At 39.4% G+C, this 25,560-nt stretch overlaps 1 protein-coding gene across 1 annotated transcript in view; it reads right to left on the bottom strand.

The window, feature by feature from the left end:
* The window catches only part of INTS4 (integrator complex subunit 4), a 98,045-nt gene that overhangs the window by 58,900 nt on the left and 13,585 nt on the right, over nt 1-25,560 (bottom strand). Inside the window, exons 5-8 of the mRNA XM_036745456.1 lie at nt 14,537-14,722; nt 12,035-12,085; nt 8,322-8,410; nt 7,799-7,919 (exon numbers count right to left, since the gene is read on the bottom strand). Of these exons, the coding sequence (XP_036601351.1) occupies nt 7,799-7,919; nt 8,322-8,410; nt 12,035-12,085; nt 14,537-14,722 (447 nt within the window). The remainder of the gene's footprint in view (nt 1-7,798; nt 7,920-8,321; nt 8,411-12,034; nt 12,086-14,536; nt 14,723-25,560) is intronic.

Raw genomic sequence — 25,560 nt, 5'->3', positions numbered from 1 at the left:
AAGCTATCAATGAACTCCCTAGGAAAAAATCTCCAGGGCCAGATGATTTTACAAGTGAATTCTATCAAACATTTAAAGAACAATTAATTTCCATACTTTATAGACTATTTGGGAAAACAGGTGAAGAAGGATCACTACCAAATTTTTTATGACACAAATATAGTACTAATACCTTAACCAGAAAGAGTCAAAACAAAAACAAAAAAAAAAAAAAAGAAAAGAGTCAAAACAGGGAAAGAAAATTATACACCAATTTCCCTAATGAATATTGATGCAAAAATTTTAAATAAAATATCAGCAAAAAGATTGCAGCAACTTATCACGAGATTAATACACTATGACCACGTAGGATTTATTTCAGGAATGCAAGGCTGGTTCAATATTAGGAAAACTATCAGCATAATTGATCATATCAACAACAAAACTAGCAAAAACCATGTGATTGTCTCAATAGATGCAGAAAAAGCTTCTGACAAAATATAAAATCCATCCCTATTAAAAACACTAGAAAGCATAGGAATAAATAAATTCCTTAAAATTATAAGTAGCATCTACTTAAAAACCATCAGCACACATTATATGTAATGGGGATGAACTAGATTCATTCCCAATAAGCTCATGTGTGAAACAAGGATGTCCATCATCACCCCTATTATTGAATTTGGTACCAGAAATGTTAGCTTTAGCAATCAGAGAAGAAAAAGAAATCAAAGGAATTAGAATAGGCAAAAAAGAAACTCAGTTATCACTTTTTGCAGATGATATGATGATTTACTTAGAGAATCCTAGAGAATCAAGTAAAAAATTACTGGAAATAATAAAAAACTTTAGCAAAGTTGCAGGATATAAAATAAACGCAGGTAAATCCTCGGCATTCCTATATATTACTAACAAAGCCCAATACCAAGAGATAGAGAAATTGCATTTAAAGTTACTGTAGACACTAGAAAATATTTGGAAGTCTACTTGCCAAGACAAACTCAGGGCCTATATGAACACAATTATGAAACACTTCTCACACAAATAAAGTCAGATCCAAACAAATGGAAAAACATCAGTAGCTCATGGTTAGGCTGAGCTAACATAATAAAAATTACAATTTTACCCAAATTAATTTATTCAGTGCCATACCAATCAAACTACCAAAAAATTATTTTACAGAGCTGGATAAAATAATAACAAAATTCATCTGGAAGAACAAAAGGTACAGAATATCAAGAGAATTAGTGAAAAGAAACACTAGGGAAGGTGGCCTAGCCATACCAGATATTAAACTGTACTATAAAGCAGCAGTCATCAAAACTACTTGGTATTGGCTGAGAAACAGAGTGGTGGATCAGTGGAATAGGTTAGGTACACAAGATGCAGTAGTCAATGACTATAGCAATCTACTCTTGGATAAATCCAAAGAATCCAGGTTCTGGGCTAAGAATTCACTATTTCACAAAAACTGTTGGGAAAATTGGGAAATGGTATGGCAGAAACTGGCCATAGACCAGCATCTTACACTGTATACCAAAATAAAGTCAAAATGGGTTCATGATTTACCTGTCAGATTTATGGGAAAGGGAAGAATTTATGACCCAACAAGAGCATTACATAATGTAAAATGGATAATTTTGATTATGTTAAATTGAAAAGTTTTTGTATAAACAAAGCCAATGCAACCAAAATTAGGAGGCAAGCAGAAAATTGGGAGAAGATCTTTATAACTAATGTCTCTGATAAAGGCCTCATATCTAAAATATAAAGGGAACTGAGCCAAATTTATAGGAATACAAGTCATTTCCCAATTGAGAAATGGTCAAAGGATACGAAGAGGCGGTTTTCAAAGGAAGAAATTAAAGATATCTATAGTCATGTGAAAAAATGCTCTAAATCACTATTGACTGGAGAAATGCAAATCAAAACAACTCTTAGGTAACATATCTCTCCTGTCAGATTGTCTAACATGACAAAACAGGAAAATGATAAATGGAGAGGATGTGGGAAAATTGGAACATTGTTACACTGTTGATGGGAGTTGTGAACTGATCCAGCCATTCTGGAGAGAATTTGGAACTATGCCCAAAGAGCTATAAAAATGTGCATACCCTTTGACCCAGCAATACCACTTCTAAGGCTATATCCCAAAGAGATCATATAAGTGGGAAAGGAACCTGTATGTACAAAAATATTTATAGCAGCTTTTTTTGTGGTGGCAAAGAACTGGAAATCAAGGGGATGCCCATCAATTGAGGAATGGCTAAACAAATTGTGGTATATGAATGTAAGGGAATACTATTGTGCTATAAGAAATGGGGAGCAGACAGACTTCATCATAACCTGGAATGACATATATGAACTGATGCTCAGTAGGGGAGAAGAACCAGGAGATCATTATACACCATTACAGACACACGGTATCTGTAAAGACTAACTTTGATAGACTTGACTCCTCTCATCAATGCAAAGTTCAAAGACAGCCCGAAAAGACTCATGATGGAAAAAGCTATGCAAATCCAGAGAAAGAATTATGAAGTCTGAGTGCAGACTGAGGCAAACTATTTGCTCTTTTTTTTATTTTTCCTTCTTTTTTTGGTTCTGTTTCTTCTTCTTTACAACTGAACTACTATGTAAATAAGTTCAATGTGAAGGTATATGTAGAACCTACACTGGATTACATGCCACCTTGGGGAGTTGGGGGGAGGAGTGAGAGGGAGAGAAAATTTGGAACCCCAAAATTTGTGGAACTGAGTGTTGTAAACTAAAAATAAAAAGTAAATTTATTTTTAAAAAAGCATTTGGCAATAAAGTCCACATACAGACATATATCTCTGTGATTCTGAAAAGTCTTTTATTTGAAAAGTGCTTCTTTCTTGATGTCAGAATGAAGAATGTGCTTACCATCCTCCCTGTCTCTGCAGAAGTCTGTGTCCCTTAATGTCTGAAACATTCTCTCTCCCTCTTTACCTATTCAATTCTTCTCAATCCATTAAAGCCCAATTCAAATGCAACTACTTGTATGGCGGCCTTTCCTATTCAGTCAGGATAAAATTGAACTAGGACTTTACATATTCCTTTGTTTTGTAAATGTATAATGAACTAATTATATAGTTGATTAAATTTAACAAACATTTGTTTGGGCAAAAATACTAATGGTACTATGTGCAAAAATCTGATTTCTTTCTCAAGGCAACAGTGAATATAATAAAAATAACACCTGTCCTCAGGAAGTTCATAGTCTATGGAGTGGAAGGATCAACACAACATACACAGATAAACTTAATTCAGGCCAGGGAATGATGGGTCTTAAAGAGAAGGCTCAAAAAGTTATTTCAAAGTAACCAGTAATCTCTTAATTGCAGAATCCAATGGCCTTTTCTCAGTCCTCCCTCTATTTGACCTCTCTGTGTAGTCTTTTGACAGAGTCAATCATTATCTTCTTGACACTCTCTTCTCTAAGGTTTTCTGACAATGCTCTCTTCAGGTCCTGCCCTCACTTGCTTGACCACTCCTGCTTTACCTCATTTGCTGGATTTTCATCCACATATACTTGTTAACTGGGGGGTCTTCCCCAGGCTCTCTCCTGGACCTCTTCTCTTTTCTTTCTGTACTATTTCACTTGGTAAACTCATCAACTCTCAAGGCTTCAATGATCATCTCTATGCAGATAAATCTTAATTCTATCTGTCCAGCTTTAACATCTCTTTGAACCTCCAGTCTCACAGCATCAATTGCCTAATGGACATCTCAGACTGGATGTCCCACTGACATCTTGAACTTGACATGTCCAAAACTGAACTGATTATCTTTTCCCCACCATTCTTCCAGTCACCCAGGCTCACAATCCAGGTGCCAGAAAAGTCTTTCTCACTTCTCATATCCAATTGTCAAGTCCTGTTTTTCTACCTTCATAACATCTCTCATACAGGCTTGCTTCTCTCCTAGGACACTGCAATTATTCTCATGCAAGCCTTCACCCTCTCCTGCCAGATTATCACGAGAGTCTGCTGGCTCTTCTCCATGCCTCATTCTCATCACTCCAGTCCATCCTCTACTCAGCTGTCAAATTGATCTTTCTAAAGTACAGATCTGATCACATCACCTCCTGTTCAATAATCTCGTTGGTCCCTGTTACCTCCAGGATCAAATATAAAATCTTCTCTTTGGTTTTTAAAATCCTTCATCATTTGGCCCACTCCTACCTTTCCAGTTCTCTCTTCTCTGGACTTGGTGATCCAGAGTTCAAACAAGGATCCTCCCCCTCCTGACTCAGTGAATTCTCCCTGGCTGTCTCCCATGCCTGGAACATGATCTCTCCTCATCTCTGCCTCCTACTTGTCTTGGCTTCCTTCAAAGGCCAGCTCAAGTCCTACCAGGACATCTTTCCCAGTCTTCATTCATCTTCCCTTCTCTCTGAGATTATCCCTAATCTATCCTGTATAGATCTTGTTTGTATGGAGCTGTTTGCATGCTATCCCTTCCATTAGGCTGTGAACTCCTTGAAGCAGAAGCTGCTGTTTGCCTTTCTTCGTATCTCCAGTGCTTAGCACTGTACCTGACATATGTTAGATGTTTAATAAATGACAGGTGCCTGAATGATAAAAGTGTTCTATGGAAAACCCACAGCTCTTCAGATCATTTCACTCCCCAGCTTCATGACTCCATCATGCTCCCCGCACCCAAACCTTTCTCCCCTTCTCTACCCCACCCCCACTTTTCTGCTTCTTTTTATGTGGTCTCCCTCATTAGATTGTGAGCTCCTTGAGGGCAGAGACTGTCTTGTGCCTTTCTTTGTATCCCCAGTGACTGACACATAGAAGGGGCTTAATAAATGGTAACGGACTCTTCTAAGAATATTTGACAAGGGCGAAAACACCATCTGTTGTGAGGGGAAGGGGTGTGATGGAAGGGGGGAAATTAGGGAAGGCTAAATGTAGTAAGACACAACTGAACTGATTCTTGAAGAATAAGGAATCTGAAGGGGGAAAATGTGCATGTTACACATTCCCAAGCAGAGCGCAAGCTTCACGAAGCACAGCACGCCTGAGGTCAGCTTTTTCTCTCCGCAAGCACCAGAGCCAGGATTTTGGCACAAAGAAGGTACTTGATAAATATGGGAAAGGACCTTTTAATAAATCTACAAGTTGAAGAGTGCTTTTTCACACTGGTTTTAAACTTTTAGGTACCACCTATTTGGTAAATATTAAATGAAAAGGCCATTTTTAAAAAATCTGTAATTCTTACATACCTTTATTGCCAGAGTAACATGCAAACAAAAATTCAGGTCCAGGGAAATTGACCCCTGGGAGAGAGAGAGGAGGAAGCCTCTCCTGACTTACCCCTCACTGTCCCTCCCCTTCCCACTCCTGCTCCACCCTAGCAATGTTCTGCATCCACTTACTGATATGCATACGGCTTCTCTCAACAAGCAAAAGCTTCTGAAGGGGCTTTCTGACCCAGTACAACGCACAGTACCTGGCCTACCACAGCAGGTGCTTAACAAATGCATGCTGCTCGACTGACAACTTCCACAGAAGCAAAGGTCAGAGCTAGAAGTTACCTCAAAGATAACCTAGTCTAATGCCTTCATTTTGTAGATGAGAGAAGCAGAGCAGGGTTCACTTAAGCCCCCTGAGCTTGGCTCCTCATCTGTCAAAAAGAGACACTTTAAAAAGAGAAATAGAAGGGGAGAAGAGAGAAGGGGTGGGGGAGGAGAGAAGAGGAAGAGGGAGGGCGGGAAAGGGAGAGACAATAATGCTTAGTCTATTTACCTCATGGTAGCGTATGAAAACGGTACGACTAATACTGAGGATACTGAGCCTTAAGAGTTTACTGGCCTTGCCCAACATCACACGGATAGAAAGCACCAGAGCCAGGGCTACAACTAAAGTCACTTGAGTCCTAGAAGAATGCTTTTTCTTTCATCTGACAGTAACATATTCATTACTAAATCTTACGAAATTTACAAATAGTCCTTTTGCACAAAAGTAACAGAATTCAAAAAAGTAAATAAAAGTAAAAAGACTTCAAAAGGACCTTAAAATGTTTAAATTAGTAAATACAACAATGGTTTTGTTTCAGTTACAGAGAAAGTGGAAGAAAGATCACATTAAATATCAATGTGTGACTTCATTCTCTGGAGTGTCCCTGTGACAGTGAAGGGAGATTGTAAGATAGAGGGAAAAAAAAAAGAGGGGGAAGATCAATCAATCGATAAACACTTATTAAATGCCCACTATGTGCCAGGCACTGCGTTAAGCACTGGGGATACAAAAAGAGGCAAAAGACAGTCCCTGACTTCAAGGAGCTTACAGTCTAATGAGAAGAGAAGAATAACTGGTTGTTGTTTGTCCTTCGTTTTCAAAGAGGACCAATGACACCACAGGGTGATGTCTTGACTTCTGGGTGAATTCGATTTAAATAAGGCAGAGCTGCGCAAAGTCGTGACCTCACTTTCTCTTCAGGACAACTGGAGATGGCCCAGGATGCAATGGATGATTCTAGTGTCTTTGGTTAGGTAATAGTAACAACATGGCACTTTCACATCCTTCCATCATGTGAACCCTGTACATTTCCACTGAGTTCTGTTTTACTTTTCACATAATTTCCAACATTCTAGGGAGGACCTATGCCTACCTAATCAGAGTCAAGAGTTTCTGCTACTACCTTTCAGGGCTGAATGTCTTCAAAGGGCACCTTTTTGACATACCTTGCCCAAGTGAAGCAACCATACATGGTGTGTTATTTTCTAGACCAATACATATATTAAATTTTGAAAAGTGATTTGCATTTTATTATAGCATAGCAAATAAAGCAGAAAAAACATGGTAAGACCTAGCATCGTGTCTCAGTTTCATCAGTTTTGCAAAGTGGGACTAACACACTACCTATGCAGTACACAAACTGGAAAGGCCTCTATAAATGTAGAGTATCGTCATCATCTTCATCACTACTGTATAACAGCAATGATAATGATGCCAAAAGTGCAGGCCTCTATCAGAGGCCCCAAGGATACCTGTTCTATAAGTAAGACTGCTTGGAAACAATTACAGTTTTTTATAGTCTCTACAGAGATTGTGGGAAAAGATATGTTCCATAAAATTTACCCTGGTTTGGTAGGGCAACAGTAGGATCAGGGCTGTGGTGTCCTCACTAAGGGAGGATCAAACATGATAACCACATTTCCAATGTAGCTATGAGGCAGTATTATGCCCTGGATAAAGGGCTAACTTCCAAGGTGAAATCCTGGATTCAAGTCCTACTTCTGACACATAATGGCTATGTGACCTTGGGCAAGTCACTTAGTAGCAGACCAGTGGACAACCTGTATTAATGTAGAAAGTACATCTTCACTGAGAGCTTGATTCAAAGTTCAATTCACAGGGCAGGAGCCCTAACCAATCGATCATGCAGCTATGTGCCTCTAAATATAGCTTTACATCATTATATTACTTTACATAAGGTATCACACACAAGAAGAAGGGTTAGGTGGTTTTTTTCGAGGTCACATCACTGAGAGAGCTAGGACTAGAATGCTGTCATTCAATGCTTTGCTTTATAGAAGGTATGCAATCCTGAAAAGTTGTATACAAATTAAATCATACTGAAATGAATGAGGGAAGCTTACTATTTAAAGGGCAAATTCTATCATCATATTAATTAATTAAATTAATTTATTAAATTATTAAATAAATAAATTAATTAATTAAAATATTAAATACATAAGTTCACTGTTTTTATAAATAAACATCCCCCCCCGAAACCAAACCTTGTATCTAATATTAACAGAGAGAATAAAGTAAATATGACGTACCAAAAGCTTTGCTGCTTGGACTCGGACCACCCAAGAACCATCACTGACCATGTGACAAATTTTTCCAAAGGCATCATCGACTAAGCGAATTTCCTCATTAGAAGAAGGAATGGGGACAATGCTAAATAAAAAAAATTTAAAAAAAAAGAGCATGTTCCAAAACATGAGTTCTTAAGTTTGGGATCAACATAAAAAATGAGTGTAACGTAGGTGGAAACATTAAAAACACAACAATAAACAAGCCTAGTCCTACAGCAAGTTGATCAGAATACATAGTTTTACTCTTGGAATACGAAGCAACATAAATCAATCTAGTTATAGCACTGGGAAACATGATGACTCAGTGTTCTGAAACAGGCAGTCATTCATAATTATTTGGTTCAGCAACAATAACACAGCATTTTCACATCCTTCTATCATGTGAACCTTGTACATTCCCAGTGAGTTCTGTTGGGGTTTTATGAGTGGGAAGGGAAAGATTGTTCTATGATGAACAGAAGTTTCTTCTCACTCCCATACTGACCTTTCAGGATAGAGCTGACTAAGAACCCAAATCAACTGGACAGCAGCACTGCGTACTTGTTCATAATCATCAGAGAGCAGTTTACAGGCCTGTAATCAAAGTTTCCAATAATATTTTAATTATATATTCCTCTTTCATTCCCCAAAGTGATTTTCAAGCTATTTTTGAAAGGAAGATAAGACAGATAGATTAGGGCAATTAAAACATACTTGGGTCATTAGAATAAATAACTTTATTTTATAATTCTTTAATCTATTTATGCTGTAATATCACCTTAACCTCCAACAATTTATAAGTTCCATTTCTGATCTAAAACTTTTATTTCCCTCACACTGTACATAGTGCTCACTTAATACACATTTGTTGTTATAGATTTGGGGTGTGGAATCTTTGGCCTCTGGTGACCCTTGGGGCAGCCTTCTTGCATACTTATCTGAAAAAACAAAAATGGGGATGGAATTTGGCTGAGTAAATAGAGACTTACGGTTGAATAAAATAATTCTGATTTTTCTAGTATTTCATCTAACAACTACAGCACCGCTTACCCCTTATCACCAAAGCAACTGTAGTTGTAGTAACACAATCATACAGCCTTTAGGAATACTGTTCCATTATCTTAAGTGAGTGTCATGCCACATAAAAGCCCCGTGGCAAATGAGTATTTTCACAGGCCTTTGGCTACAAAATGCCTATAATCTCACATGACTGAGGCTCGCAAGAGAATCAATAACAAGCCAAAGAACATCGATGAAAAAGTGAGGAAGGAAGGAAACAAATATTTATTAAGCAACCGCTATGTGCCAGGCGCTGTGCTAAGTGCTTTACAAACATCTCATCTGAGCCTCACAACAACTCTGGAAGGTGGGAAAGCGAGGCCGACAGAGGTTAAGTGGCTTGCCCAGAGTCACACAACTAGGAAATATCTGAGGCTGGATCTGAATCCAAGCTTCTCGACTCCTGGTCCACTCCATCCACTGCACCACATTACTGTTTGCAGATGGCAATGTACAAATTGTTTTAGAACCTGGAACCCTAAAAAAGCTCCTCAGGGAAACCCACAGCAATAGGAAAGATAATCATCACCCACACTGGGGATGGTGGTGGTGCGGTGGAGGGACCTTGGATGAAAAAAACATATATTGCCCAGATGACACCATGCAGCCAGATAAGACGTCCAGTGAGGGCAGCTAGGCGGCGCAGTGAGTCTCTACAGCTCCGGCCCCGGAGTCAGGAGGACCCGAGTTCAAATCCGGCCTCAGACACTTGACACACTTACTAGCTGTGTGACATCCAGTTAGTCCACTAATAAGCACACCTTCAACAACAGTGATTTATATAGCACTTTAACATTTACAAAGCTCTTTACATGTTATCTCATTTAATCCAATCACCAATCACCCTGTGAAGTAGGTATTGTTATTACTGTCCCCATTTTACAGATGAGGAAAGAGACAGAGAGTTTAAGGTCATATAGCTAGTAAAAGTCTGAAGCAGGAATCGAACCCAGATCTCTCTGGACTCCAAGTCCTGTGCCACCCTATTCAAATCCTAAAGATGATAATAAGCTGGGGCCAAATGGAAGAGGAAATGATTAGACAAAAATGCATTTGGGAAATTTTGTAATACTTTCAATGATCACAAGGCTATCAAACCTCAATCTTTTTAATACCACCCATCATGCTAAAGATGTGATATGACTGGGAATCACAGAACATCATGACCACAACAGAATTACTGCAAATGCCTCAAAGGACAACTGAACATAAGTGATGGGCATAAGCGGCTGCAGAATGCCACCAAAAAGGAGTTGTGATGGAAGAGCAGCAAAAATGTCACAGAGCAAACGACGAACCGGGTGTGCAATTAAATAGATACAAGTTAGGAACCCTGAAACAAGAACAAGGAGAAATCTCAAACTTTAGAGGAGAAACAAATTCAAAAGCAAAAAAATCCCACAGAACAGATAAACAAAGAGTTGTTTTTTTAAGACTAACCAAATCAACAAAGCACAGCCAACATAATCAAGAAAAAGAAAATGAACAGAGTAAATTCATAACATAAAGGAAAAGAATTATCAAAAAGTACTGTACATAATTATACACCAACAAAACTGAGAATTCAAAATTAATTTATGAATAGCTAGAAAAATATAAAATACTCCAACTAAAAAAACCAAGAAATGCAGAAAAGAAAGAAATCCAGAATGTCACAAATGAAAGGCCAAAGAAAAGGAACATGGCTCAAAGAGATTTATGAGTGAATTCTATCAGACATCTAGAGAGCAATTAATCCCTATGCTAAAAGTTATTCTCAAATACAGAGACAAATAGCATCCTATGAAACTCCTTTTATGAAACAAATATCATCCATCCTGATAGCCAAATCAGGAAGACAAGGTAGAGAAAGAGAAATATAGACTATTTCTCACTAAGCTCACTTACGTTGATGCAAAAATTTTAAATAACGCCCTCACTTATATGTATTCACGCATGTGTGTACATAAGTTGAAAATAATTTACTATAACCAAGTTGGATCCGTACCAGGGGTGCAAGGAAAGTTCAACATTAGAAAAAAACAATTAGCATAATTAATTATATAAACAAAATAACAATGAAAGGCATTACAGAGAACATGTATGACCACAACAGGAAATAGGCTAGTTATGTATTGAGAATGAGTATCTTAAGTATTCCTAAGACCCTAAGAGAAGAAGAATAAGGCCTGCCAAGTGCACTGAGTAGAGCTCTGGATATATTAGAAAATTTAGAATTTCTTAGAAAATATGGACAAAAAATTTCATAAAACAAGGAATATGGGCAGACTGTAATTTGCATCAGTGGAGGGAGTCCTCAAAATGATAAGATTACAAGTCCATCCATGCACATGCAATATACTTTGTTAGGCAATGAGGAAGATAACAAAATCAGATAAACTATGTCACTATCTTCTAGGAGCTTGGAATAGGATAGAAGACACGTCCAATTAAATTAGAATATGATTAGGGCACAGGGAAATATAATGTGCTATGAGAGCAGATTGGGAGAAATCACCTTAGTGGGATGAGATCAAGAAAGGCGTCTAGGAAATGGTATTTGAGACAGGCCTTGAAAGGCGGAAGGATGCCACCGGGGAGAGGTAGGACATAAGGGAAGGAGGATTCCGTGATTGGGAACGTCTTAAGAAGTGGTGATAAGTCAGTGGAGTACAGGACATAGTTGGAGACAGAAAATAATGTAGTGTGGCTAGAACACAGTATATACGAGGACAGTAGCCATGAGGTAAGATTTGGAGGGGCTACAGGCACAGTGTGCCAGAGATGGCACACAAAAATTACTGCATTACCTGGTACGTTTCCTAGAAAAGGCTGGTGTGGAGGCTCAGGGCACTGCCCTCACATTAAACATGCCTTTTATTTCCATATTAACCCTGTGACAACAAAGCACAGCTTTCTGATTCAATGATAGTATATGGAAAAATTCTAGAATTCTAAATTCTAGAAAAGAAAAATTCTAAGCAAGAGGGATTACTTTCATGCTTCCAGTCACAAAGAGCTGGAATGGCTGACTGTTTTGTTTTTCTCCTAAAATCCACCTGCTCTGTGGAACCCCAACTGATCTAAAACTTCCCATCACCCAAAGCCAACAACTTTCACTTGTTTGGCCTCAGAAATAAAAAGCCTCCCCAACCCTCATGACAAAAGTCATTGAGTTACCTGGTTATAAATTGTTTGATGTAATTTCAGTCCTCTTTCATGGAGCTGCAACTAGAGAAAAAAGAAATGACATCTTCAACATTTGGACGGGTTTATCTGATATTAACATAACACTATTAACATTTCCAAGGAACCTCACAGTTTGCACAGTGCTTTCCTTCCAACAACTCTGGGGAATAGGTAATGGAAATGCCACTGAACACTTGAGGAAAATAAAGCTAAGAGGTGAACTAACTTGGTCAGGGTCCCAAGGATGGAGCCAAGACACACAGCCAGGTACTCTTTCCCTCAGTATCAGAGCTGCACGATTAAAGAACTTGAACAAATATTTAATAAGAACCTTTTGTTGAAGATGTCAAACTAATAAGGCAAACTGAGGAAATGACCCAGGCATCAACCCCTCAGTGCTCAGATACGGCTGTGAGAAGAATTTGGTTATATTAAGAAGTAGCCTGAGGGGAAATAGGGGAAGACTTAAATAAACTGATGCAGAGTGAAAAAATCTATATAAGCACAACAACAAAACTAGCGGGAACAATAAAACTGAACATTGTACAATTATAAAAACAAGGCTTGGCCTTAGAGGAGAAATAACAAAACCATATCTCTATACTTCCCTTGGAGAGGTGAAGGACCACAGGTGTGAAATGGTGCATATGCTGTTAGAAAGGGCTCACTGTGCCGTTTAATCTTGCTGATCCCTTTTTCCTTTTTTATTATTTGTTAAAAGGAAAGACAAGTAAGAGGGGTGTATTCAGAAATGAATGGGATATAAGTGGGAAAGGCAGCAATAAAACTAATAAACAGGCTATCTGAGGAAGGAAGAGCTAAAGAAAAAAAATCATTTCACCTATATATCAAAAGCAGGGGAAAAAAACCCCTAAATACTACTCCTCAAGTGTTACGCTTTCAACCTCCACAGCATTAAAAGCCAGCTAATTCTTGAATCAGTCCTAGCTGCTATGTACAAGCCCAGGGGAACTTTCACTAAAGCATAACAAAGTACAAAAACAGAAACATCCCATCACAGCCGCTCAGTCACATGCTCACACACAGACATGTGCAAAATCTGAAAGAATGAATGACCTGAGCGCAGAAGGCATCAGTTCAAACTGTAACTGAACAAAAATTCCTTCTCCAACAAGCCATAGTCCAGCTTTTTCTCTAACACCTCCAATAAATGGAATTCTAGCTTCTCAGGCAGCCCACTGCACTTGGGGCTAACTCTAAAGTTTAGGAAGGTTTTCCTCAATCAACTTTCAATATGTCTCTGTAAAACTGCCACCCTCTGTGGCCAAGCAGAATGACTCTAATCCTCTTTCCAAATGGCAGCCCTTCAAATACTCCATTTGATCACAGAGCTAGAACATGAAGGGAGCCCAGGGGCCATCAACTCCAATCCTCTCACTTTATAGAGAAGAAAACAAAAGGCCCAGTGAAGTGAAGTGGCCTGCCCAAGGTCACACAGGTACTATACATCAGAGGTGGTTGAACCCTAGCCTCTAAAGTATTAAGAATTCTGAAACCCGCCCCATCTAGTCATAAGCTATTGGCTTTCCACCTCTCCCTGTTTTCCCTTACCAAATTCTGCTCGTTGTCCACACTGTGACCTCTAATCAGTTCTCTCCCAGGCCATCTAGCCTTGACTGGCCACTCTCTCCTCCTTTCCCCATACTGACCCCTTGGTGAACTAGTTCAGCTCTACACTGTTCTCTTCTCAAGTCCCTTGTTCCCTTACTTCACTGATTGTGACTCACCAAGCCTCAACCTTTTTTCTCCATCTTATTTACAATAGAACATAAGTGAATCTGCCACATATTTTATTGAAACCTAAATTTATAATGGGGATGGCAACTCATTATCAACCAGTCTGATTATCCTGTCAAAGAGGGACATGAGGTTAGTCTGATATGACCTGGTCTGTAAGAAGATGTGCTAACTTTTAATGATGATTTCCTTTTCTAATCACACTCACCTGGGCACACACACACACATAGACCCCTTACAGAAATATATATACAAGACACATATCACATTGTGCAGACTCCTAGACTTAGAGGTGCATGGATGAAGACACATTTAGAAATCACACACATGAAGATGCACTTTGACACACAAACACTTAATACGTACGTATGAAGTATATATGACAAACAGAAACACTGGAACACACACATTTTGAAACATACCATAAGCCACCATGCATTCAATAAATATTTACCAAGTCCTCATTATAGTGGGCATTGTAAGGGGCACAAAGATTTAAAAAAAAAACAAACCCCCCAGGTCTTGACCTCAAAGAGTCAGGGATCATAAAGTCTAATCACATTACATAAGAATTCATGTTTTTCACTTCTAGAAAATCTTAAGTTCTGAAACTAAATCTGAAGGCCCTGCCAAGAAAAAGATATATACAAGGGCACATGATACATTAACAATAGTTTGACCCAAATACAAAACAAAACAAAACTGTCCCTAATTCATTTTGACAATTTTATTTACCATTGCTTTTATAGCTGCCGTCCGAACACGAGGATCCTGATCCACGAAATAATCCCCTATAATCTTCTGGACATCTTTGGTAGCCTGGCCTTCAGCATCCTTGGCAACATTTTTGTCCAAAGAGCCCAGATTGCCGAGTAACTGCAGGCACTTGTTTCTTACACCGTGGGAGGTGTCAGTGAGATGCTACAATAGGAAGAAGAAACCAAAAGATGTTACTGATGTCAATTTTTTAAAATGTTTCAATGTAATTTTATATTATTTTCAGTTCAGTATTCTTCCCCTCTCTACCTCCTTCTACCCCTCACCCCAATGAGAAAATAAGAAAAACAAAACAAACCCCCATTACAAATGTGTAGTTGAGCAAAACCAATTCTCACATTGGCCATATTAAAAAAAAAAAGTTTCAATCAGGACTCTGAGTTCATCACCTTTCAATGGGGTAGGGAGGACTGTGGTTACAAAATTTCACCATGAATCCTTTGAATTATGATTGGTCACTGTGTTGACTATAATAGTTTTTTAAGTCTTTCGAAACTGTTTGTCTTTACAAAATGTTATTATTGGATAAACCAGGCCTTCACAACCTTTGACTGCTTGCAGGCCACCAGAAATCCTTTGGCATGCCTGGGGGGCGTAGGTTGTGCAGGCCTGGTAAAACTATTCATCCATTCTCCAATTTATCAACATCCTCTCAGTTTCCAATTCTTTGCTACCACAAAAAGAGCTTCTAGAAATATTTTTGTACATATGAGTTCTTTTCCTCTTTTTTTAATCTCTTTGGGCTACAGTCCTAGTAGTGGTATCACTGGGTCAAAGGGGCATGGACAGTTTAGTAACTTTTTAAACATAGTTCCACCTTGCTTTCCAAAATGGCCAGACCAATTCACAGCTCCACCAGCAGTACATTAATGTAGCCATTTTCCCACAGCCCCTCAAACGTCTGATAAGTATGAGGTGGTACATCAGGGTTGTTTTAATTTGCATTTCTCTATTTGTGATTTAGAGCATTTTTTCATAAGGCTATGGATAGTTTGCATTTCTTCCTCTGAAAACTACCTGTTCATATGCTTTGACCAATCGTTAATTGGGAAATGGCTTTTGTTCCTAAGAACCTGAATCAATTCCTATACATCTTAGAAATCAGACCTTTATTGGAGAAAACTGTTTGCAAAGATTTTTCTCATTTATGTTTCCCTTTCATTTTTTAGTCACATTGGTTTTGTTTATGCAAAAACTCTTCAATTTTATGGAATCAAAATTGTCCATTTTACCTTCCGTAATTTACACTATCTCTCATTTGGTCATAAACTCTTCCTTTGCCATAGATCTCACAGTATTTTTTTCCTTGCTCCACTAATCTGTTTATGTTTATGTCACACACCCATTTGGAACTTATTTTGGAATGTGGTATGAGATACTGGTCTATACCCAGTTTCTGCCAGACTGTTTTCCATTTTTCCCAACAGTTTTTGTCAAAGAGTGAGTTCTTGCTCCAGTAGCTTGGGTTTTATAGTTTGTCAAACACTGGTTTTGATAAACTTTGGAGTTTATCACACAAAATGAGCTTCCTACTTTGCTCGTTGCTTCCATATACTGTGTACCTAATATGTTCCACCTATCAATCTCTTTTTCTTAACCTACGAAATTGATTTAATAATTCAATAATAAACAATGAAAACTATAATGTCAACCTAAGAAGAATTTCAAATGCTAGCTCTTTTCACCTGAAATTATGTTCAAGACTGTACAAGAAATTCTTTAATGTCATTTAAACAAACTGCTTTGTCCAGCTCTAAAGAAATCAAGGTAGAAAAGTTATAAAACTTCTAAAAATAATGTTTTAAATATAACATGGAAGTAATAAAGCAGCTCACATTCTTTATGGTAAACAAAGTGCTTTCCTCATAACACCTCTGTGAGGCATAGACTGCAAACATTATCATATTTGTTACACATAAGGATATTGAAGCTCTAAGGGATGAAGAAGAATCAAGCCTTTGTGTACTGAATTATTAAACAACAAGGCTGGAACTAAAACCCACTTCTCCTAACTTCTAAGCCCACTGATCTGGATGCTATAATATGACATGGGTCAAATTTAAATTAAAATCACCTAGATTTCACAAGCAATACAAGAGCCAGCATGGCTTTATTAAGAACAAGTCATGGCCCAGTCCTAAAGTGATCTATTCCTTTCCTGAGAGGAAGGAGATAGATTCAAGATGTAGAAGAAATACATTTTTGGACATGGCTAGTGTGTGGATTGGTTTTGTGACTATGATTCCTTGTTATAAAATTTTTCTCTTTTTTTCCAATATGTGGGACATGAAAAAGAGGCATGAAGCATTAAAAAGAACATGCATGGAGTACAGAGGTTCAGAAGCAAAGACAGATAAGCAGGATAACTCTGAAAGTAATGAATTTATTATATACCTTTTAAAAAAAAGCAAATCAGACTAGAGGGGGGCAGATCCAAGATGGCAGCTGGAAAGCAGGGACTTGCTTAAGTTCTCCCCCAAATCCCTCCAAACACCTGCAAAAAAATGGCTCTGAACAAATTCTAGAGCTGCGGAACACATGAAATAGCAGAGGGAAGCAGGTCTCTAGCCCAGGGGAGCCTGGATGGTCGCTGGGAAGGGTCTATCACATGGTGCTGGGAGCAGAGTAGAGCCCCGCATGAGCCGCACCAGGACAGACCAGATCAGGAGTGGGCCGGAGCAGGCCTGAGGGCCATGAATCATTGAGCTGTGGCAGTTACCAGACTTCTCAACCCACAAACGCCAAAAACTACAGAGTAGGTTAGTGGGAAAACTGCTGGATCAGGGTGAGAGAGGTCCAGCCCCAGGCCTGGGAGTGGCAGAGGTGGCACAGTGGTAGTGGCGGCACCAGCAACAGGAAGCTCCTGCGAGTTGCATCCAGAGCTACAGAGTGAGCTGCTTTTGCAGTCCCTGGTTCACATGGTGGAGGGAATCAAGAGGCGGATCAGAGCGGGAATGCAAGGAGCTCTTTGCTGCTGCACAGGGAGCTCTGCCCTGCTTGGATCTCCGTCACAATCCTGGTTGGCGGTTCTTGGGGGGAGGAGGAGCACTGCTATGGCAGAGCTTGCTGTGTAGAAGTAGCTCTGAAAACAGCACAGCCCCTAAAGCTTGGGACAAAGCACTCTCCACTCTACAAGCAGTCATATACCCTGACAAAAAGCTCAAAGGTCAAGTAGTTGGCTGGGAATATGGCCAGGCAGCAAAAAAGGACTCAGACTCAGATTCTAGAATCTTCTTTTTGGTGACAAAGAAGACAAAAACATTCAGCCAGAAGAAGTCAACAAAGTCAAAGAGCCTACATCAAAAGCCTCCAAGAAAAATATGAATTGGTCTCAGGCCACGGAAAAGCTCAAAAAGGATTTGGAAAAGCAAGTAAGAGAGGCAGAGGAAAAATTGGGAAGAGAAATGAGAGTGATGCAAGAAAACTATGAAAAACAAGTTAACAACTTGCTAAAGGAAACCCAAAAAAATACTGAAGAAAATAACACTTTAAAAAATAGACTAATCCAAATGGCAAAAGAGCTCCAAAAAGATAATGAGGAGAAGATTGCCTTGAAAGGCAGAATTAGCCAAACGGAAAAGGAGGTCCAAAAGACCACTGAAGAAAATACTACCTTAAAAATTAGACTGGAGCAAGTGGAAGCTAGTGACTTCATGAGAAATCATGGTATTATAAAACAGAACCAAAGGAATGAAAAAATGGAAAACACGTGAAATATCTCACTGGAAAAACCACTGATCTGGTAAACAGATCCAGGAGAGATCATTTAAAAATTACTGAACTACCTGAAAGCCATGATCAAAAAAGGAGCTTAGACATCATTTTTCAAGAAATTATAAAGGAGAACTGCCCTGATATTCTAGAACCAGAAGGTAAAACATAAATGGAAAGAATCCATCCATCACCTCTTGAAAAAGATCCCAAAAAGAAAACTCCTAGGAACATTGTACCCAAACTCCAGAGTTCCCAGGTCAAGGAGAAAATACTGCAAGCAGCCAGAAAGAAACACTTTGGGTATTGTGGAAACACAATCAGGATAACACAAGATCTAGCAGCTTCTACATTAAGGGATCGAAGGGCTTGGAATATGATATTCTGGAGGTCAAAGGATCTAGGATTAAAACCAAGAATCACCTACCCAGCAAAACTGAGTATCATGCTGCAAGGCAAAATATGGACTTTCAATAAAATAGAGGACTTTCAAGCTTTCTCAGTGAAAAGACCAGAGCTGAACAGAAAATCTGACTTTCAAACACAAGAATCAAGAGAAGCATGAAAAGGTAATCAAGAAATAGAAATCGTAAGGGACTTACTAAAGTTGAACTGTTTTGTTTATATTCCGACATGGAAAGATGATGCGAGACCTTTCTCAGTATTAGGCTCTGAGGGTAAAAAAAATATATATATACACACGCATGCACACACACACACACACACACACACACACACACACACACAGAGTGCGAGAGCACGGGGTGAGTTGAATATGAAGGGATATCTAAAATAAAATTAATAGGTGAGAAAGGCATATATTGAGAGATGGAGAAAGGCAGAGATAGAATGGGGTAAATTATCTCAAAAGTAGCACGAAAAAGCAGTTCTGTTGGAAGGGAAGAGGGGGCAGGTGAGGCGGAATGAGTGAATCTTGCTCTCAGCGGATTTGACTTGAGGAGGGAATAACATACACACTCAATTGGGTATCTTACCCCACAGGAAAGTAGGGGGAACAGGGATGATAGAAGGGAGGGCAGATATGGAGAGGAGGTAATCAAAAGCAAACACTTTTGAAAAGGGACAGGGTCAAGAGAGAAAACTGAATAAAGGGGGACAAGATAGGATGGAGGGAAATACAGTTAGTCTTTCACAACATGAGTATTGTGGAAGGGTTTTACATAATGATACATGTGTGGCCTATGGTGAATTGCTTGCCTTCTTAGGGAGGGTGGGTGGGAAGGGAAGAAGGGAGAGAATTTGGAACTCAAAGTTTTAAAAGCAGATGCTCAAAAAAAAAAAGTTGCTTTTGCATGCAACTGAGAAATAAGATATACAGGCAATGGGGCATAGAACTCTATCCTGCCCTACAAGAAAGTAAGGGGAAAGGGGATGGGGGGAAAATGGGGTGACAGAAGGGAGGGCTGACTGGGGAACGGGGCAATCAGAATATATGCCATCTTGGAGTGGGTGGAGGGTAGAAACGGGGAGAAAATTTGCAACTCAAAATCTTGTGGAAATTTATGTTGAAAACTAAAATATTAAATAATAATTGTTGGGGGAAAAAGCAAATCATACATAATAGAAATTTGATGATTAATGTGATCACTATTTTTCCCTATTCCACGTATATGGAAATGCTATTTTATTCTTTTGATGTTTGTTAGGTGTAGAAAACAATAAAATTTAAAAAATGAATAAAAGAACAGACTGTCAATCTGTTAGTCTGCCAGACTGACTTAATTTCCTTTTCTGATAAGGTTAGACTGGGTTAAATCAAGAGGCCTGCTATAGACCTGAAATTCAGCAAAGTATTCAACAAAGTCTCTCATGATACTTATACAGACAATGTGCAGAAATATGGGCTAGAAGAATCTTCCATTAGGTAGTTTGGTGACTGGTTAAATAGCTAAATCCAAAGAATAAGAGTAAAACTAAATACAGCATGACAAGTGCCACAGATTTTGTCAGAAGAGGTTTTAAAGAAATTAGTGAGAATATCATGGCCTAAAATTTTACAGAACAAGTTAGCCCAGCTTGGATGGGAAGCTCTCAAAAATGAAATTCTAAATGCACAAAGAGAATCGATTTCTAAAAGAATGAAAAGAGGGAGCTATCTAAGGAGATCAATGGAGGCCCAGAGAATGCACGGACCAACTTAGATTTTTAAACAGTATATATTAGAGAGACCCAAGGGATCCCTTGTAATAGTACGAATACAAATGCATGGCAAGGTCTGTAATAACCTCATCAGGATTACTATTTCTCAAGCTGAGGACAACAAAAAGGGTTTTGTTTTACTTTTTAACTGTATTAAAGGGTGAAAAAATGACCAAATAAACCACAAGAGCACAGCCTGAAAGAGCTAGGACAATGGGCGGTGGAAAGAAGTCAGCTCTTATTTTGCTTTCATTTTCTCTACCAAGAAGAATCACCTTTGTCTCTGAAAGGAAAGAACAAGAATGACTGCTAGAAAGAGAGATTCAAGATAAAGAGAATGACAGTAAGTGAGAGTAGGAGCATCCCTCTATCCCTATAGAGGAGGTGAGTGGTGAGGAAAGAATATTCCATCTTCTCTGTCAGCAGAAGAAGTGGTACCTATTTGTCTTTTATGATTTCAAGTCACCAGAACCCAACAACTAGACACCAAGGTAATGAACATCTTGCAGGGGTGACTGATGAGCCATTAGGACTGACCTCTAAAGACTGTGCAAAGGTGCTGGTATATTATAGAAGAACTGATACTCTAATTTTCGAAAAAGGGAAGACATTCTAGTGTACAAACTACAGCCCAATAAGTTTGACTACGATTCCTGGTAAAATTCTAAAATTATTATATTAAAGGGATATTTGGTGAACTTCTTGTTTTGGGGTTTGTTTTTTTTTTTTGGAGGGGAGAAGGCAGGTTAAGTGACTTGCCCAAGGTCACACAGCTGGTAAGTGTGTCAAGTGTCTGAGGCCAGATTTGAACTCAGGTCCTCCTGACTCCAGGGCTGATGCTCTACTCACTGTGCCACCTAGCTGCCCCTGCACTACCTAGCTGCCCCAACTGGTGAACTTCTAAGACAAACATTAGTGATCACCAAAAGCCAGCATAGTTTCTTGAAGAAAAGATCATGTCATGACAAAGTAAGACATAGAGAGGATCATGGGAGGTAAAATGGATAATTTTGATAAAATCAAATTTAAAGATTTGCACAAACAAAACCAATGCAGTCAAAATTAGAAGAAAAGGAGGAAACTGGGAAAAAAAATCTTTATAGCAAATTTCTCTGATAAAGGTCTCATTTCTCACATGTAGGGAACCAAGCCAAATTTATAAAAATAAGAGCCATTTCCCAATTGATAAATGGCCAAAGGATATGGACATGAAATTTTCAGAAGTAGAAATCAAAGCTATCAATAATCATATGAAAAGGCTCAGATTCAATCTAGCTCAGTAGACTGAATCTGGCCTGCTTACAAAAAACAAGCATCACCAAGGATAAGATTTCTTAAGACAACCCATTATGGTGAATCTTTAATAAACTTTGTCTTTTTCCTTGCCTGAGAAGGCTTGATTTGAGCTCATTTGGCAGGACCCAGCGTGTCGGTATTCTGGAGTCTTGAGCAGCCCTCAACCCCAAACCTCATCATTTTGGTTCCCTGAGACCAGGAATACTGCTAGTCTCAAGTTCTTCTCCAGCCAAGACTGGAAGGTATGTAAGCCTCCCCCTTTCCCTATCCCCTTCTCACCCTCCAAGTACCTTGCAGGTGTTTTTCGGGCCTGACCTCAGCAGGTCCCAGTAGGTCAGACAGCTAGGAGGCTGTCTTGTACTCAGCCTGACACTCTCAGGTGGTTCTCAGTCTGGTAGTTATATTGGAGGCCATGGACCTAGGCAAGGCTTCTGAAGCATGGAGGACATGGACAGATGCCCCATCCAGAAGTGCATGCCAGATTCTTTCAATTCGCTTCGCGCTAGGGAATTGGGAAACTCCAGCAGGTACATTCTTGTGGGTTTTTTGTCTTGTTTATTTTGTTTGTCTCTCTACACTTACTCCTAACTTCTCCTTTACTATGGAGGAAGGGACTTCCAGCCCAAATGCCCAAAATGGGTCAATCCTTTTCAATTCCTACAAGTTCAGGTTATCTTTGGGTTGTCTTTTGCAAAACTGGGAAAAATCTAGTTTCTCTAAAGAACTTAGAAAGAACCCCATCCTCAGAAAAGGTTGTAAGATGCCTATAGCTAGAGCTGCCCCACAAAGGGGAAATGGGGGTGAAGAGACCATTTTGGATGACCCCCTTCTTATGGCCCCCAGGGCTTCAGCCCCTCCCCCCTTGGCAACGCCTGCTCAGGTCCCAGTCAAGGGTCTTGTTGAGGTGCCTCGCTCTGTGGCCCCTTGCCCCAAAGGAACCCCTAGTCAGGTTCTGGCCTCAAGGCCTGCCCCTACTGCAGGCCCTTCAGTATCTACCACCACCAGCCTTGCCCCCATGGCAGTCTCTGGGGTATCTTCCCCACTGACCCCTTTCCCTTGCCAGCCAAATCCCCTGGCCTTGCAGTCCAATCTAGTTCAGCTAGCACCCCCCCAGCCCCTCCTTCACAAGAAGTGGGACTTCCTATATCCCTCTCCAAGCCTCAGTTCCCGCAGGGCCTTCAGGGCTTTTTCCCTTGAAGGAAGTGCCTGCCTCACCCTGTGGGACAATCAAAACACATGTTCCATTCTCCATTTCAGATCTCATTCAGTTTAAAGAGAAACTGGGGAGATGTTCAGAAGACCCCACTAAGTTTACTGAGGGTTTTAGGGATCTGTCCCTATAATTCGAGCTTTCTTGGGGTGAATTGCATATTCTCTTCTCCACCTGTTGTACTACTGAGGAGAAGAGCAGGATTTGGAACAAGCCCAAAAATTTGGGGATGGTTTGGCTAGCAATAACCCCACAAAATATCCCCCAGGTACAGCTGTTGTTCCCACTAATGACCCAGGATGAGGATAGAGGAAAGAGACCATATGGTAATTTGCCTGTTAGACGGTCTAAGAACAGCATTTCAAAAGCAAATAAATTTTCAAAAAATTAGGGAAATTACTCAGGGACAAAAGGAAAACCCTGCCCTTTTCCAAAACCTGCTAGTAGAAGCTATTAAAAAAGTATACAACTTTGGATCCTGATTATATAGAAGGGATTGCAATCCTTAGCATGTATTTCATTAATGAGTCTGCCCCAGATATTAGGAGGAAACTGCAGAAATTGGCAATGGGACCCCAAACACCTCAGGCCCAATTACTAGAGATAAAAGAAAAAAAAAATAACCATATGAAAAAAAGTTCTAAATCATTAATAGCTAGAGAAATACAAATTAAAACAATTCTGACATATTACCTCATACCCATCAGATTAGCTAATATGACAGAAAAGGAAAATGACAAATGCTGGAGGGGAATGTGAAAAAATAGGTACATTAATGCACTGCAACCAAACTGTCCAACCATTCTGGAAAATAATTTGGAACTATACACAAAGGGCTATAAAACTGTATATCTTCTGATACCAATACAAGTCTGTATCCAAGAGATCAAAGAAGAAAAAGGATCCATATGTACAAAAATATTTACAGCAGGGTGGAGCAAAGATAGCACTTTGAAAACAGGGATTCACTTAAGCTCTCCCCCAAATCCCTCCAAACACCTGTAAAAAATTACTCTAAACAAATTCTAGATCTACCAAACCCATGAAATAACAGAGGGAAACAAGTCTCCAGCCCAAAATGGACTGGATGGTTGCTGGGAAGGGGCCTATCACACCATGCTGGGAACGGAATGCAGACTGGAATAGATCAAGCGAAGCAGGCCTCAGGGCCCTGAATCACTGAACTGTGGCAGTTACCAGAGTTCTCAACCCACAAACACCAAAACCAATGGAGCAGGTCAGTGGGAAAACTGCTGGATCTGGGTGAGGGAAATGCACAGTCTGGTCACTGCCCTGGGGGTAGCGGAGGGGGCTGTAATGGCAGTGGCAGCAGCAGTGGTGGCGGCAGTAGCAGCTTCTACATTAAGGGATCAAAGGGCTTGGAATATGATATTCCAGAGGTCAAAGGAGCTAGGATTAACACCAAGAATCACCCGCCCAGCAAAACTGAGTATAATATTCCAGGGCAAAATATGGACTTTCAATAAAATAGAGGAGTTTCAAGTATTCTTGATGAAAAAACCAGAGCTGAATAGAAAATCTGACTTTCAAATACAAGAATCAAGAGAAGAGCGAAAAGGGTAAACAGGAAAGAGAAAATCATGAGGGACTTACTAAAGTTGAACCATTTGTTTATATTCCTACATGGAAAGATATTTTTAACTCATGAGACCTTTCTCAGTATTAGGGTAGTTGAAGGGAATATACATCCATTCATCCATATATGTGTGTGTGTGTATATATATATAATATATATATACACACACACACACACACACACATACACATATATATATACACACACATATATATATATATACACACGTATACATACATATATATATGTATATATATAGACAGAGGGCACAGGGTGAGTTGAATATAAAGGGATGGTATCTAAAAAAACACATAATTAAGGGGTGAGAAAGGAATATATTGAGAGAAGGAGAAAGGCAGAGACAGAATGGGGTAAATTATCTCAAATAAAAGTGGCAAGAAAAAGCAGTTATAATAGAAGGGAAGGGGGGGCAGGTGAAAGGGAATGAGTGAATCTTGCTCTCATCAGATTTGACTTAAGGAATAAATAACATACACACTCAATTGGGTATCTTACCCTACAGGAAGGTGGAGGGAAATGGACAAGGGGGGGCAGGGCAAGAGAAGGGAAGGCAGATTGAGGGATGAGGTAGTCAAAAGCAAACACTTTTGAAAAGGGACAGGGTCAAGGGAGAAAACTGAATAAAGGGGGACAGGATAGGATGGAGGGAAGTATAATTAGCCTTTTACAACATGAGTATTATGGAAGGGTCTTGCATTATGATACATGTGTGGCCTATGTTGAATTGCTTGCCTTCTCAAGGAGGGTGGATAAGGAGGGAAGAAGGGAGAGAATTTGGAACTCAAAGTTCTAAAAACAAATTTAAAAAAAAAAAGTTGTTTTTACATGCAACTGGGAAATAAGATATACAGGCAATGGGGTATAGAAATCTATCCTGCCCTACAAGGAAGTAAGGGAGAAGGGGATGGAGGGGAGAGCGGGGTGAGACGGAAAGACAGATTGGGGAAAGGGACAATCAGAATTTATGCCATCTTGGAGTGGGGGGAG

Source organism: Trichosurus vulpecula, chromosome 2 (genome assembly GCF_011100635.1).
Source record: "Trichosurus vulpecula isolate mTriVul1 chromosome 2, mTriVul1.pri, whole genome shotgun sequence".
NCBI classification, from domain to species: domain Eukaryota; kingdom Metazoa; phylum Chordata; class Mammalia; order Diprotodontia; family Phalangeridae; genus Trichosurus; species Trichosurus vulpecula.
This window is presented reverse-complemented; position numbering and strand designations above follow the sequence as displayed.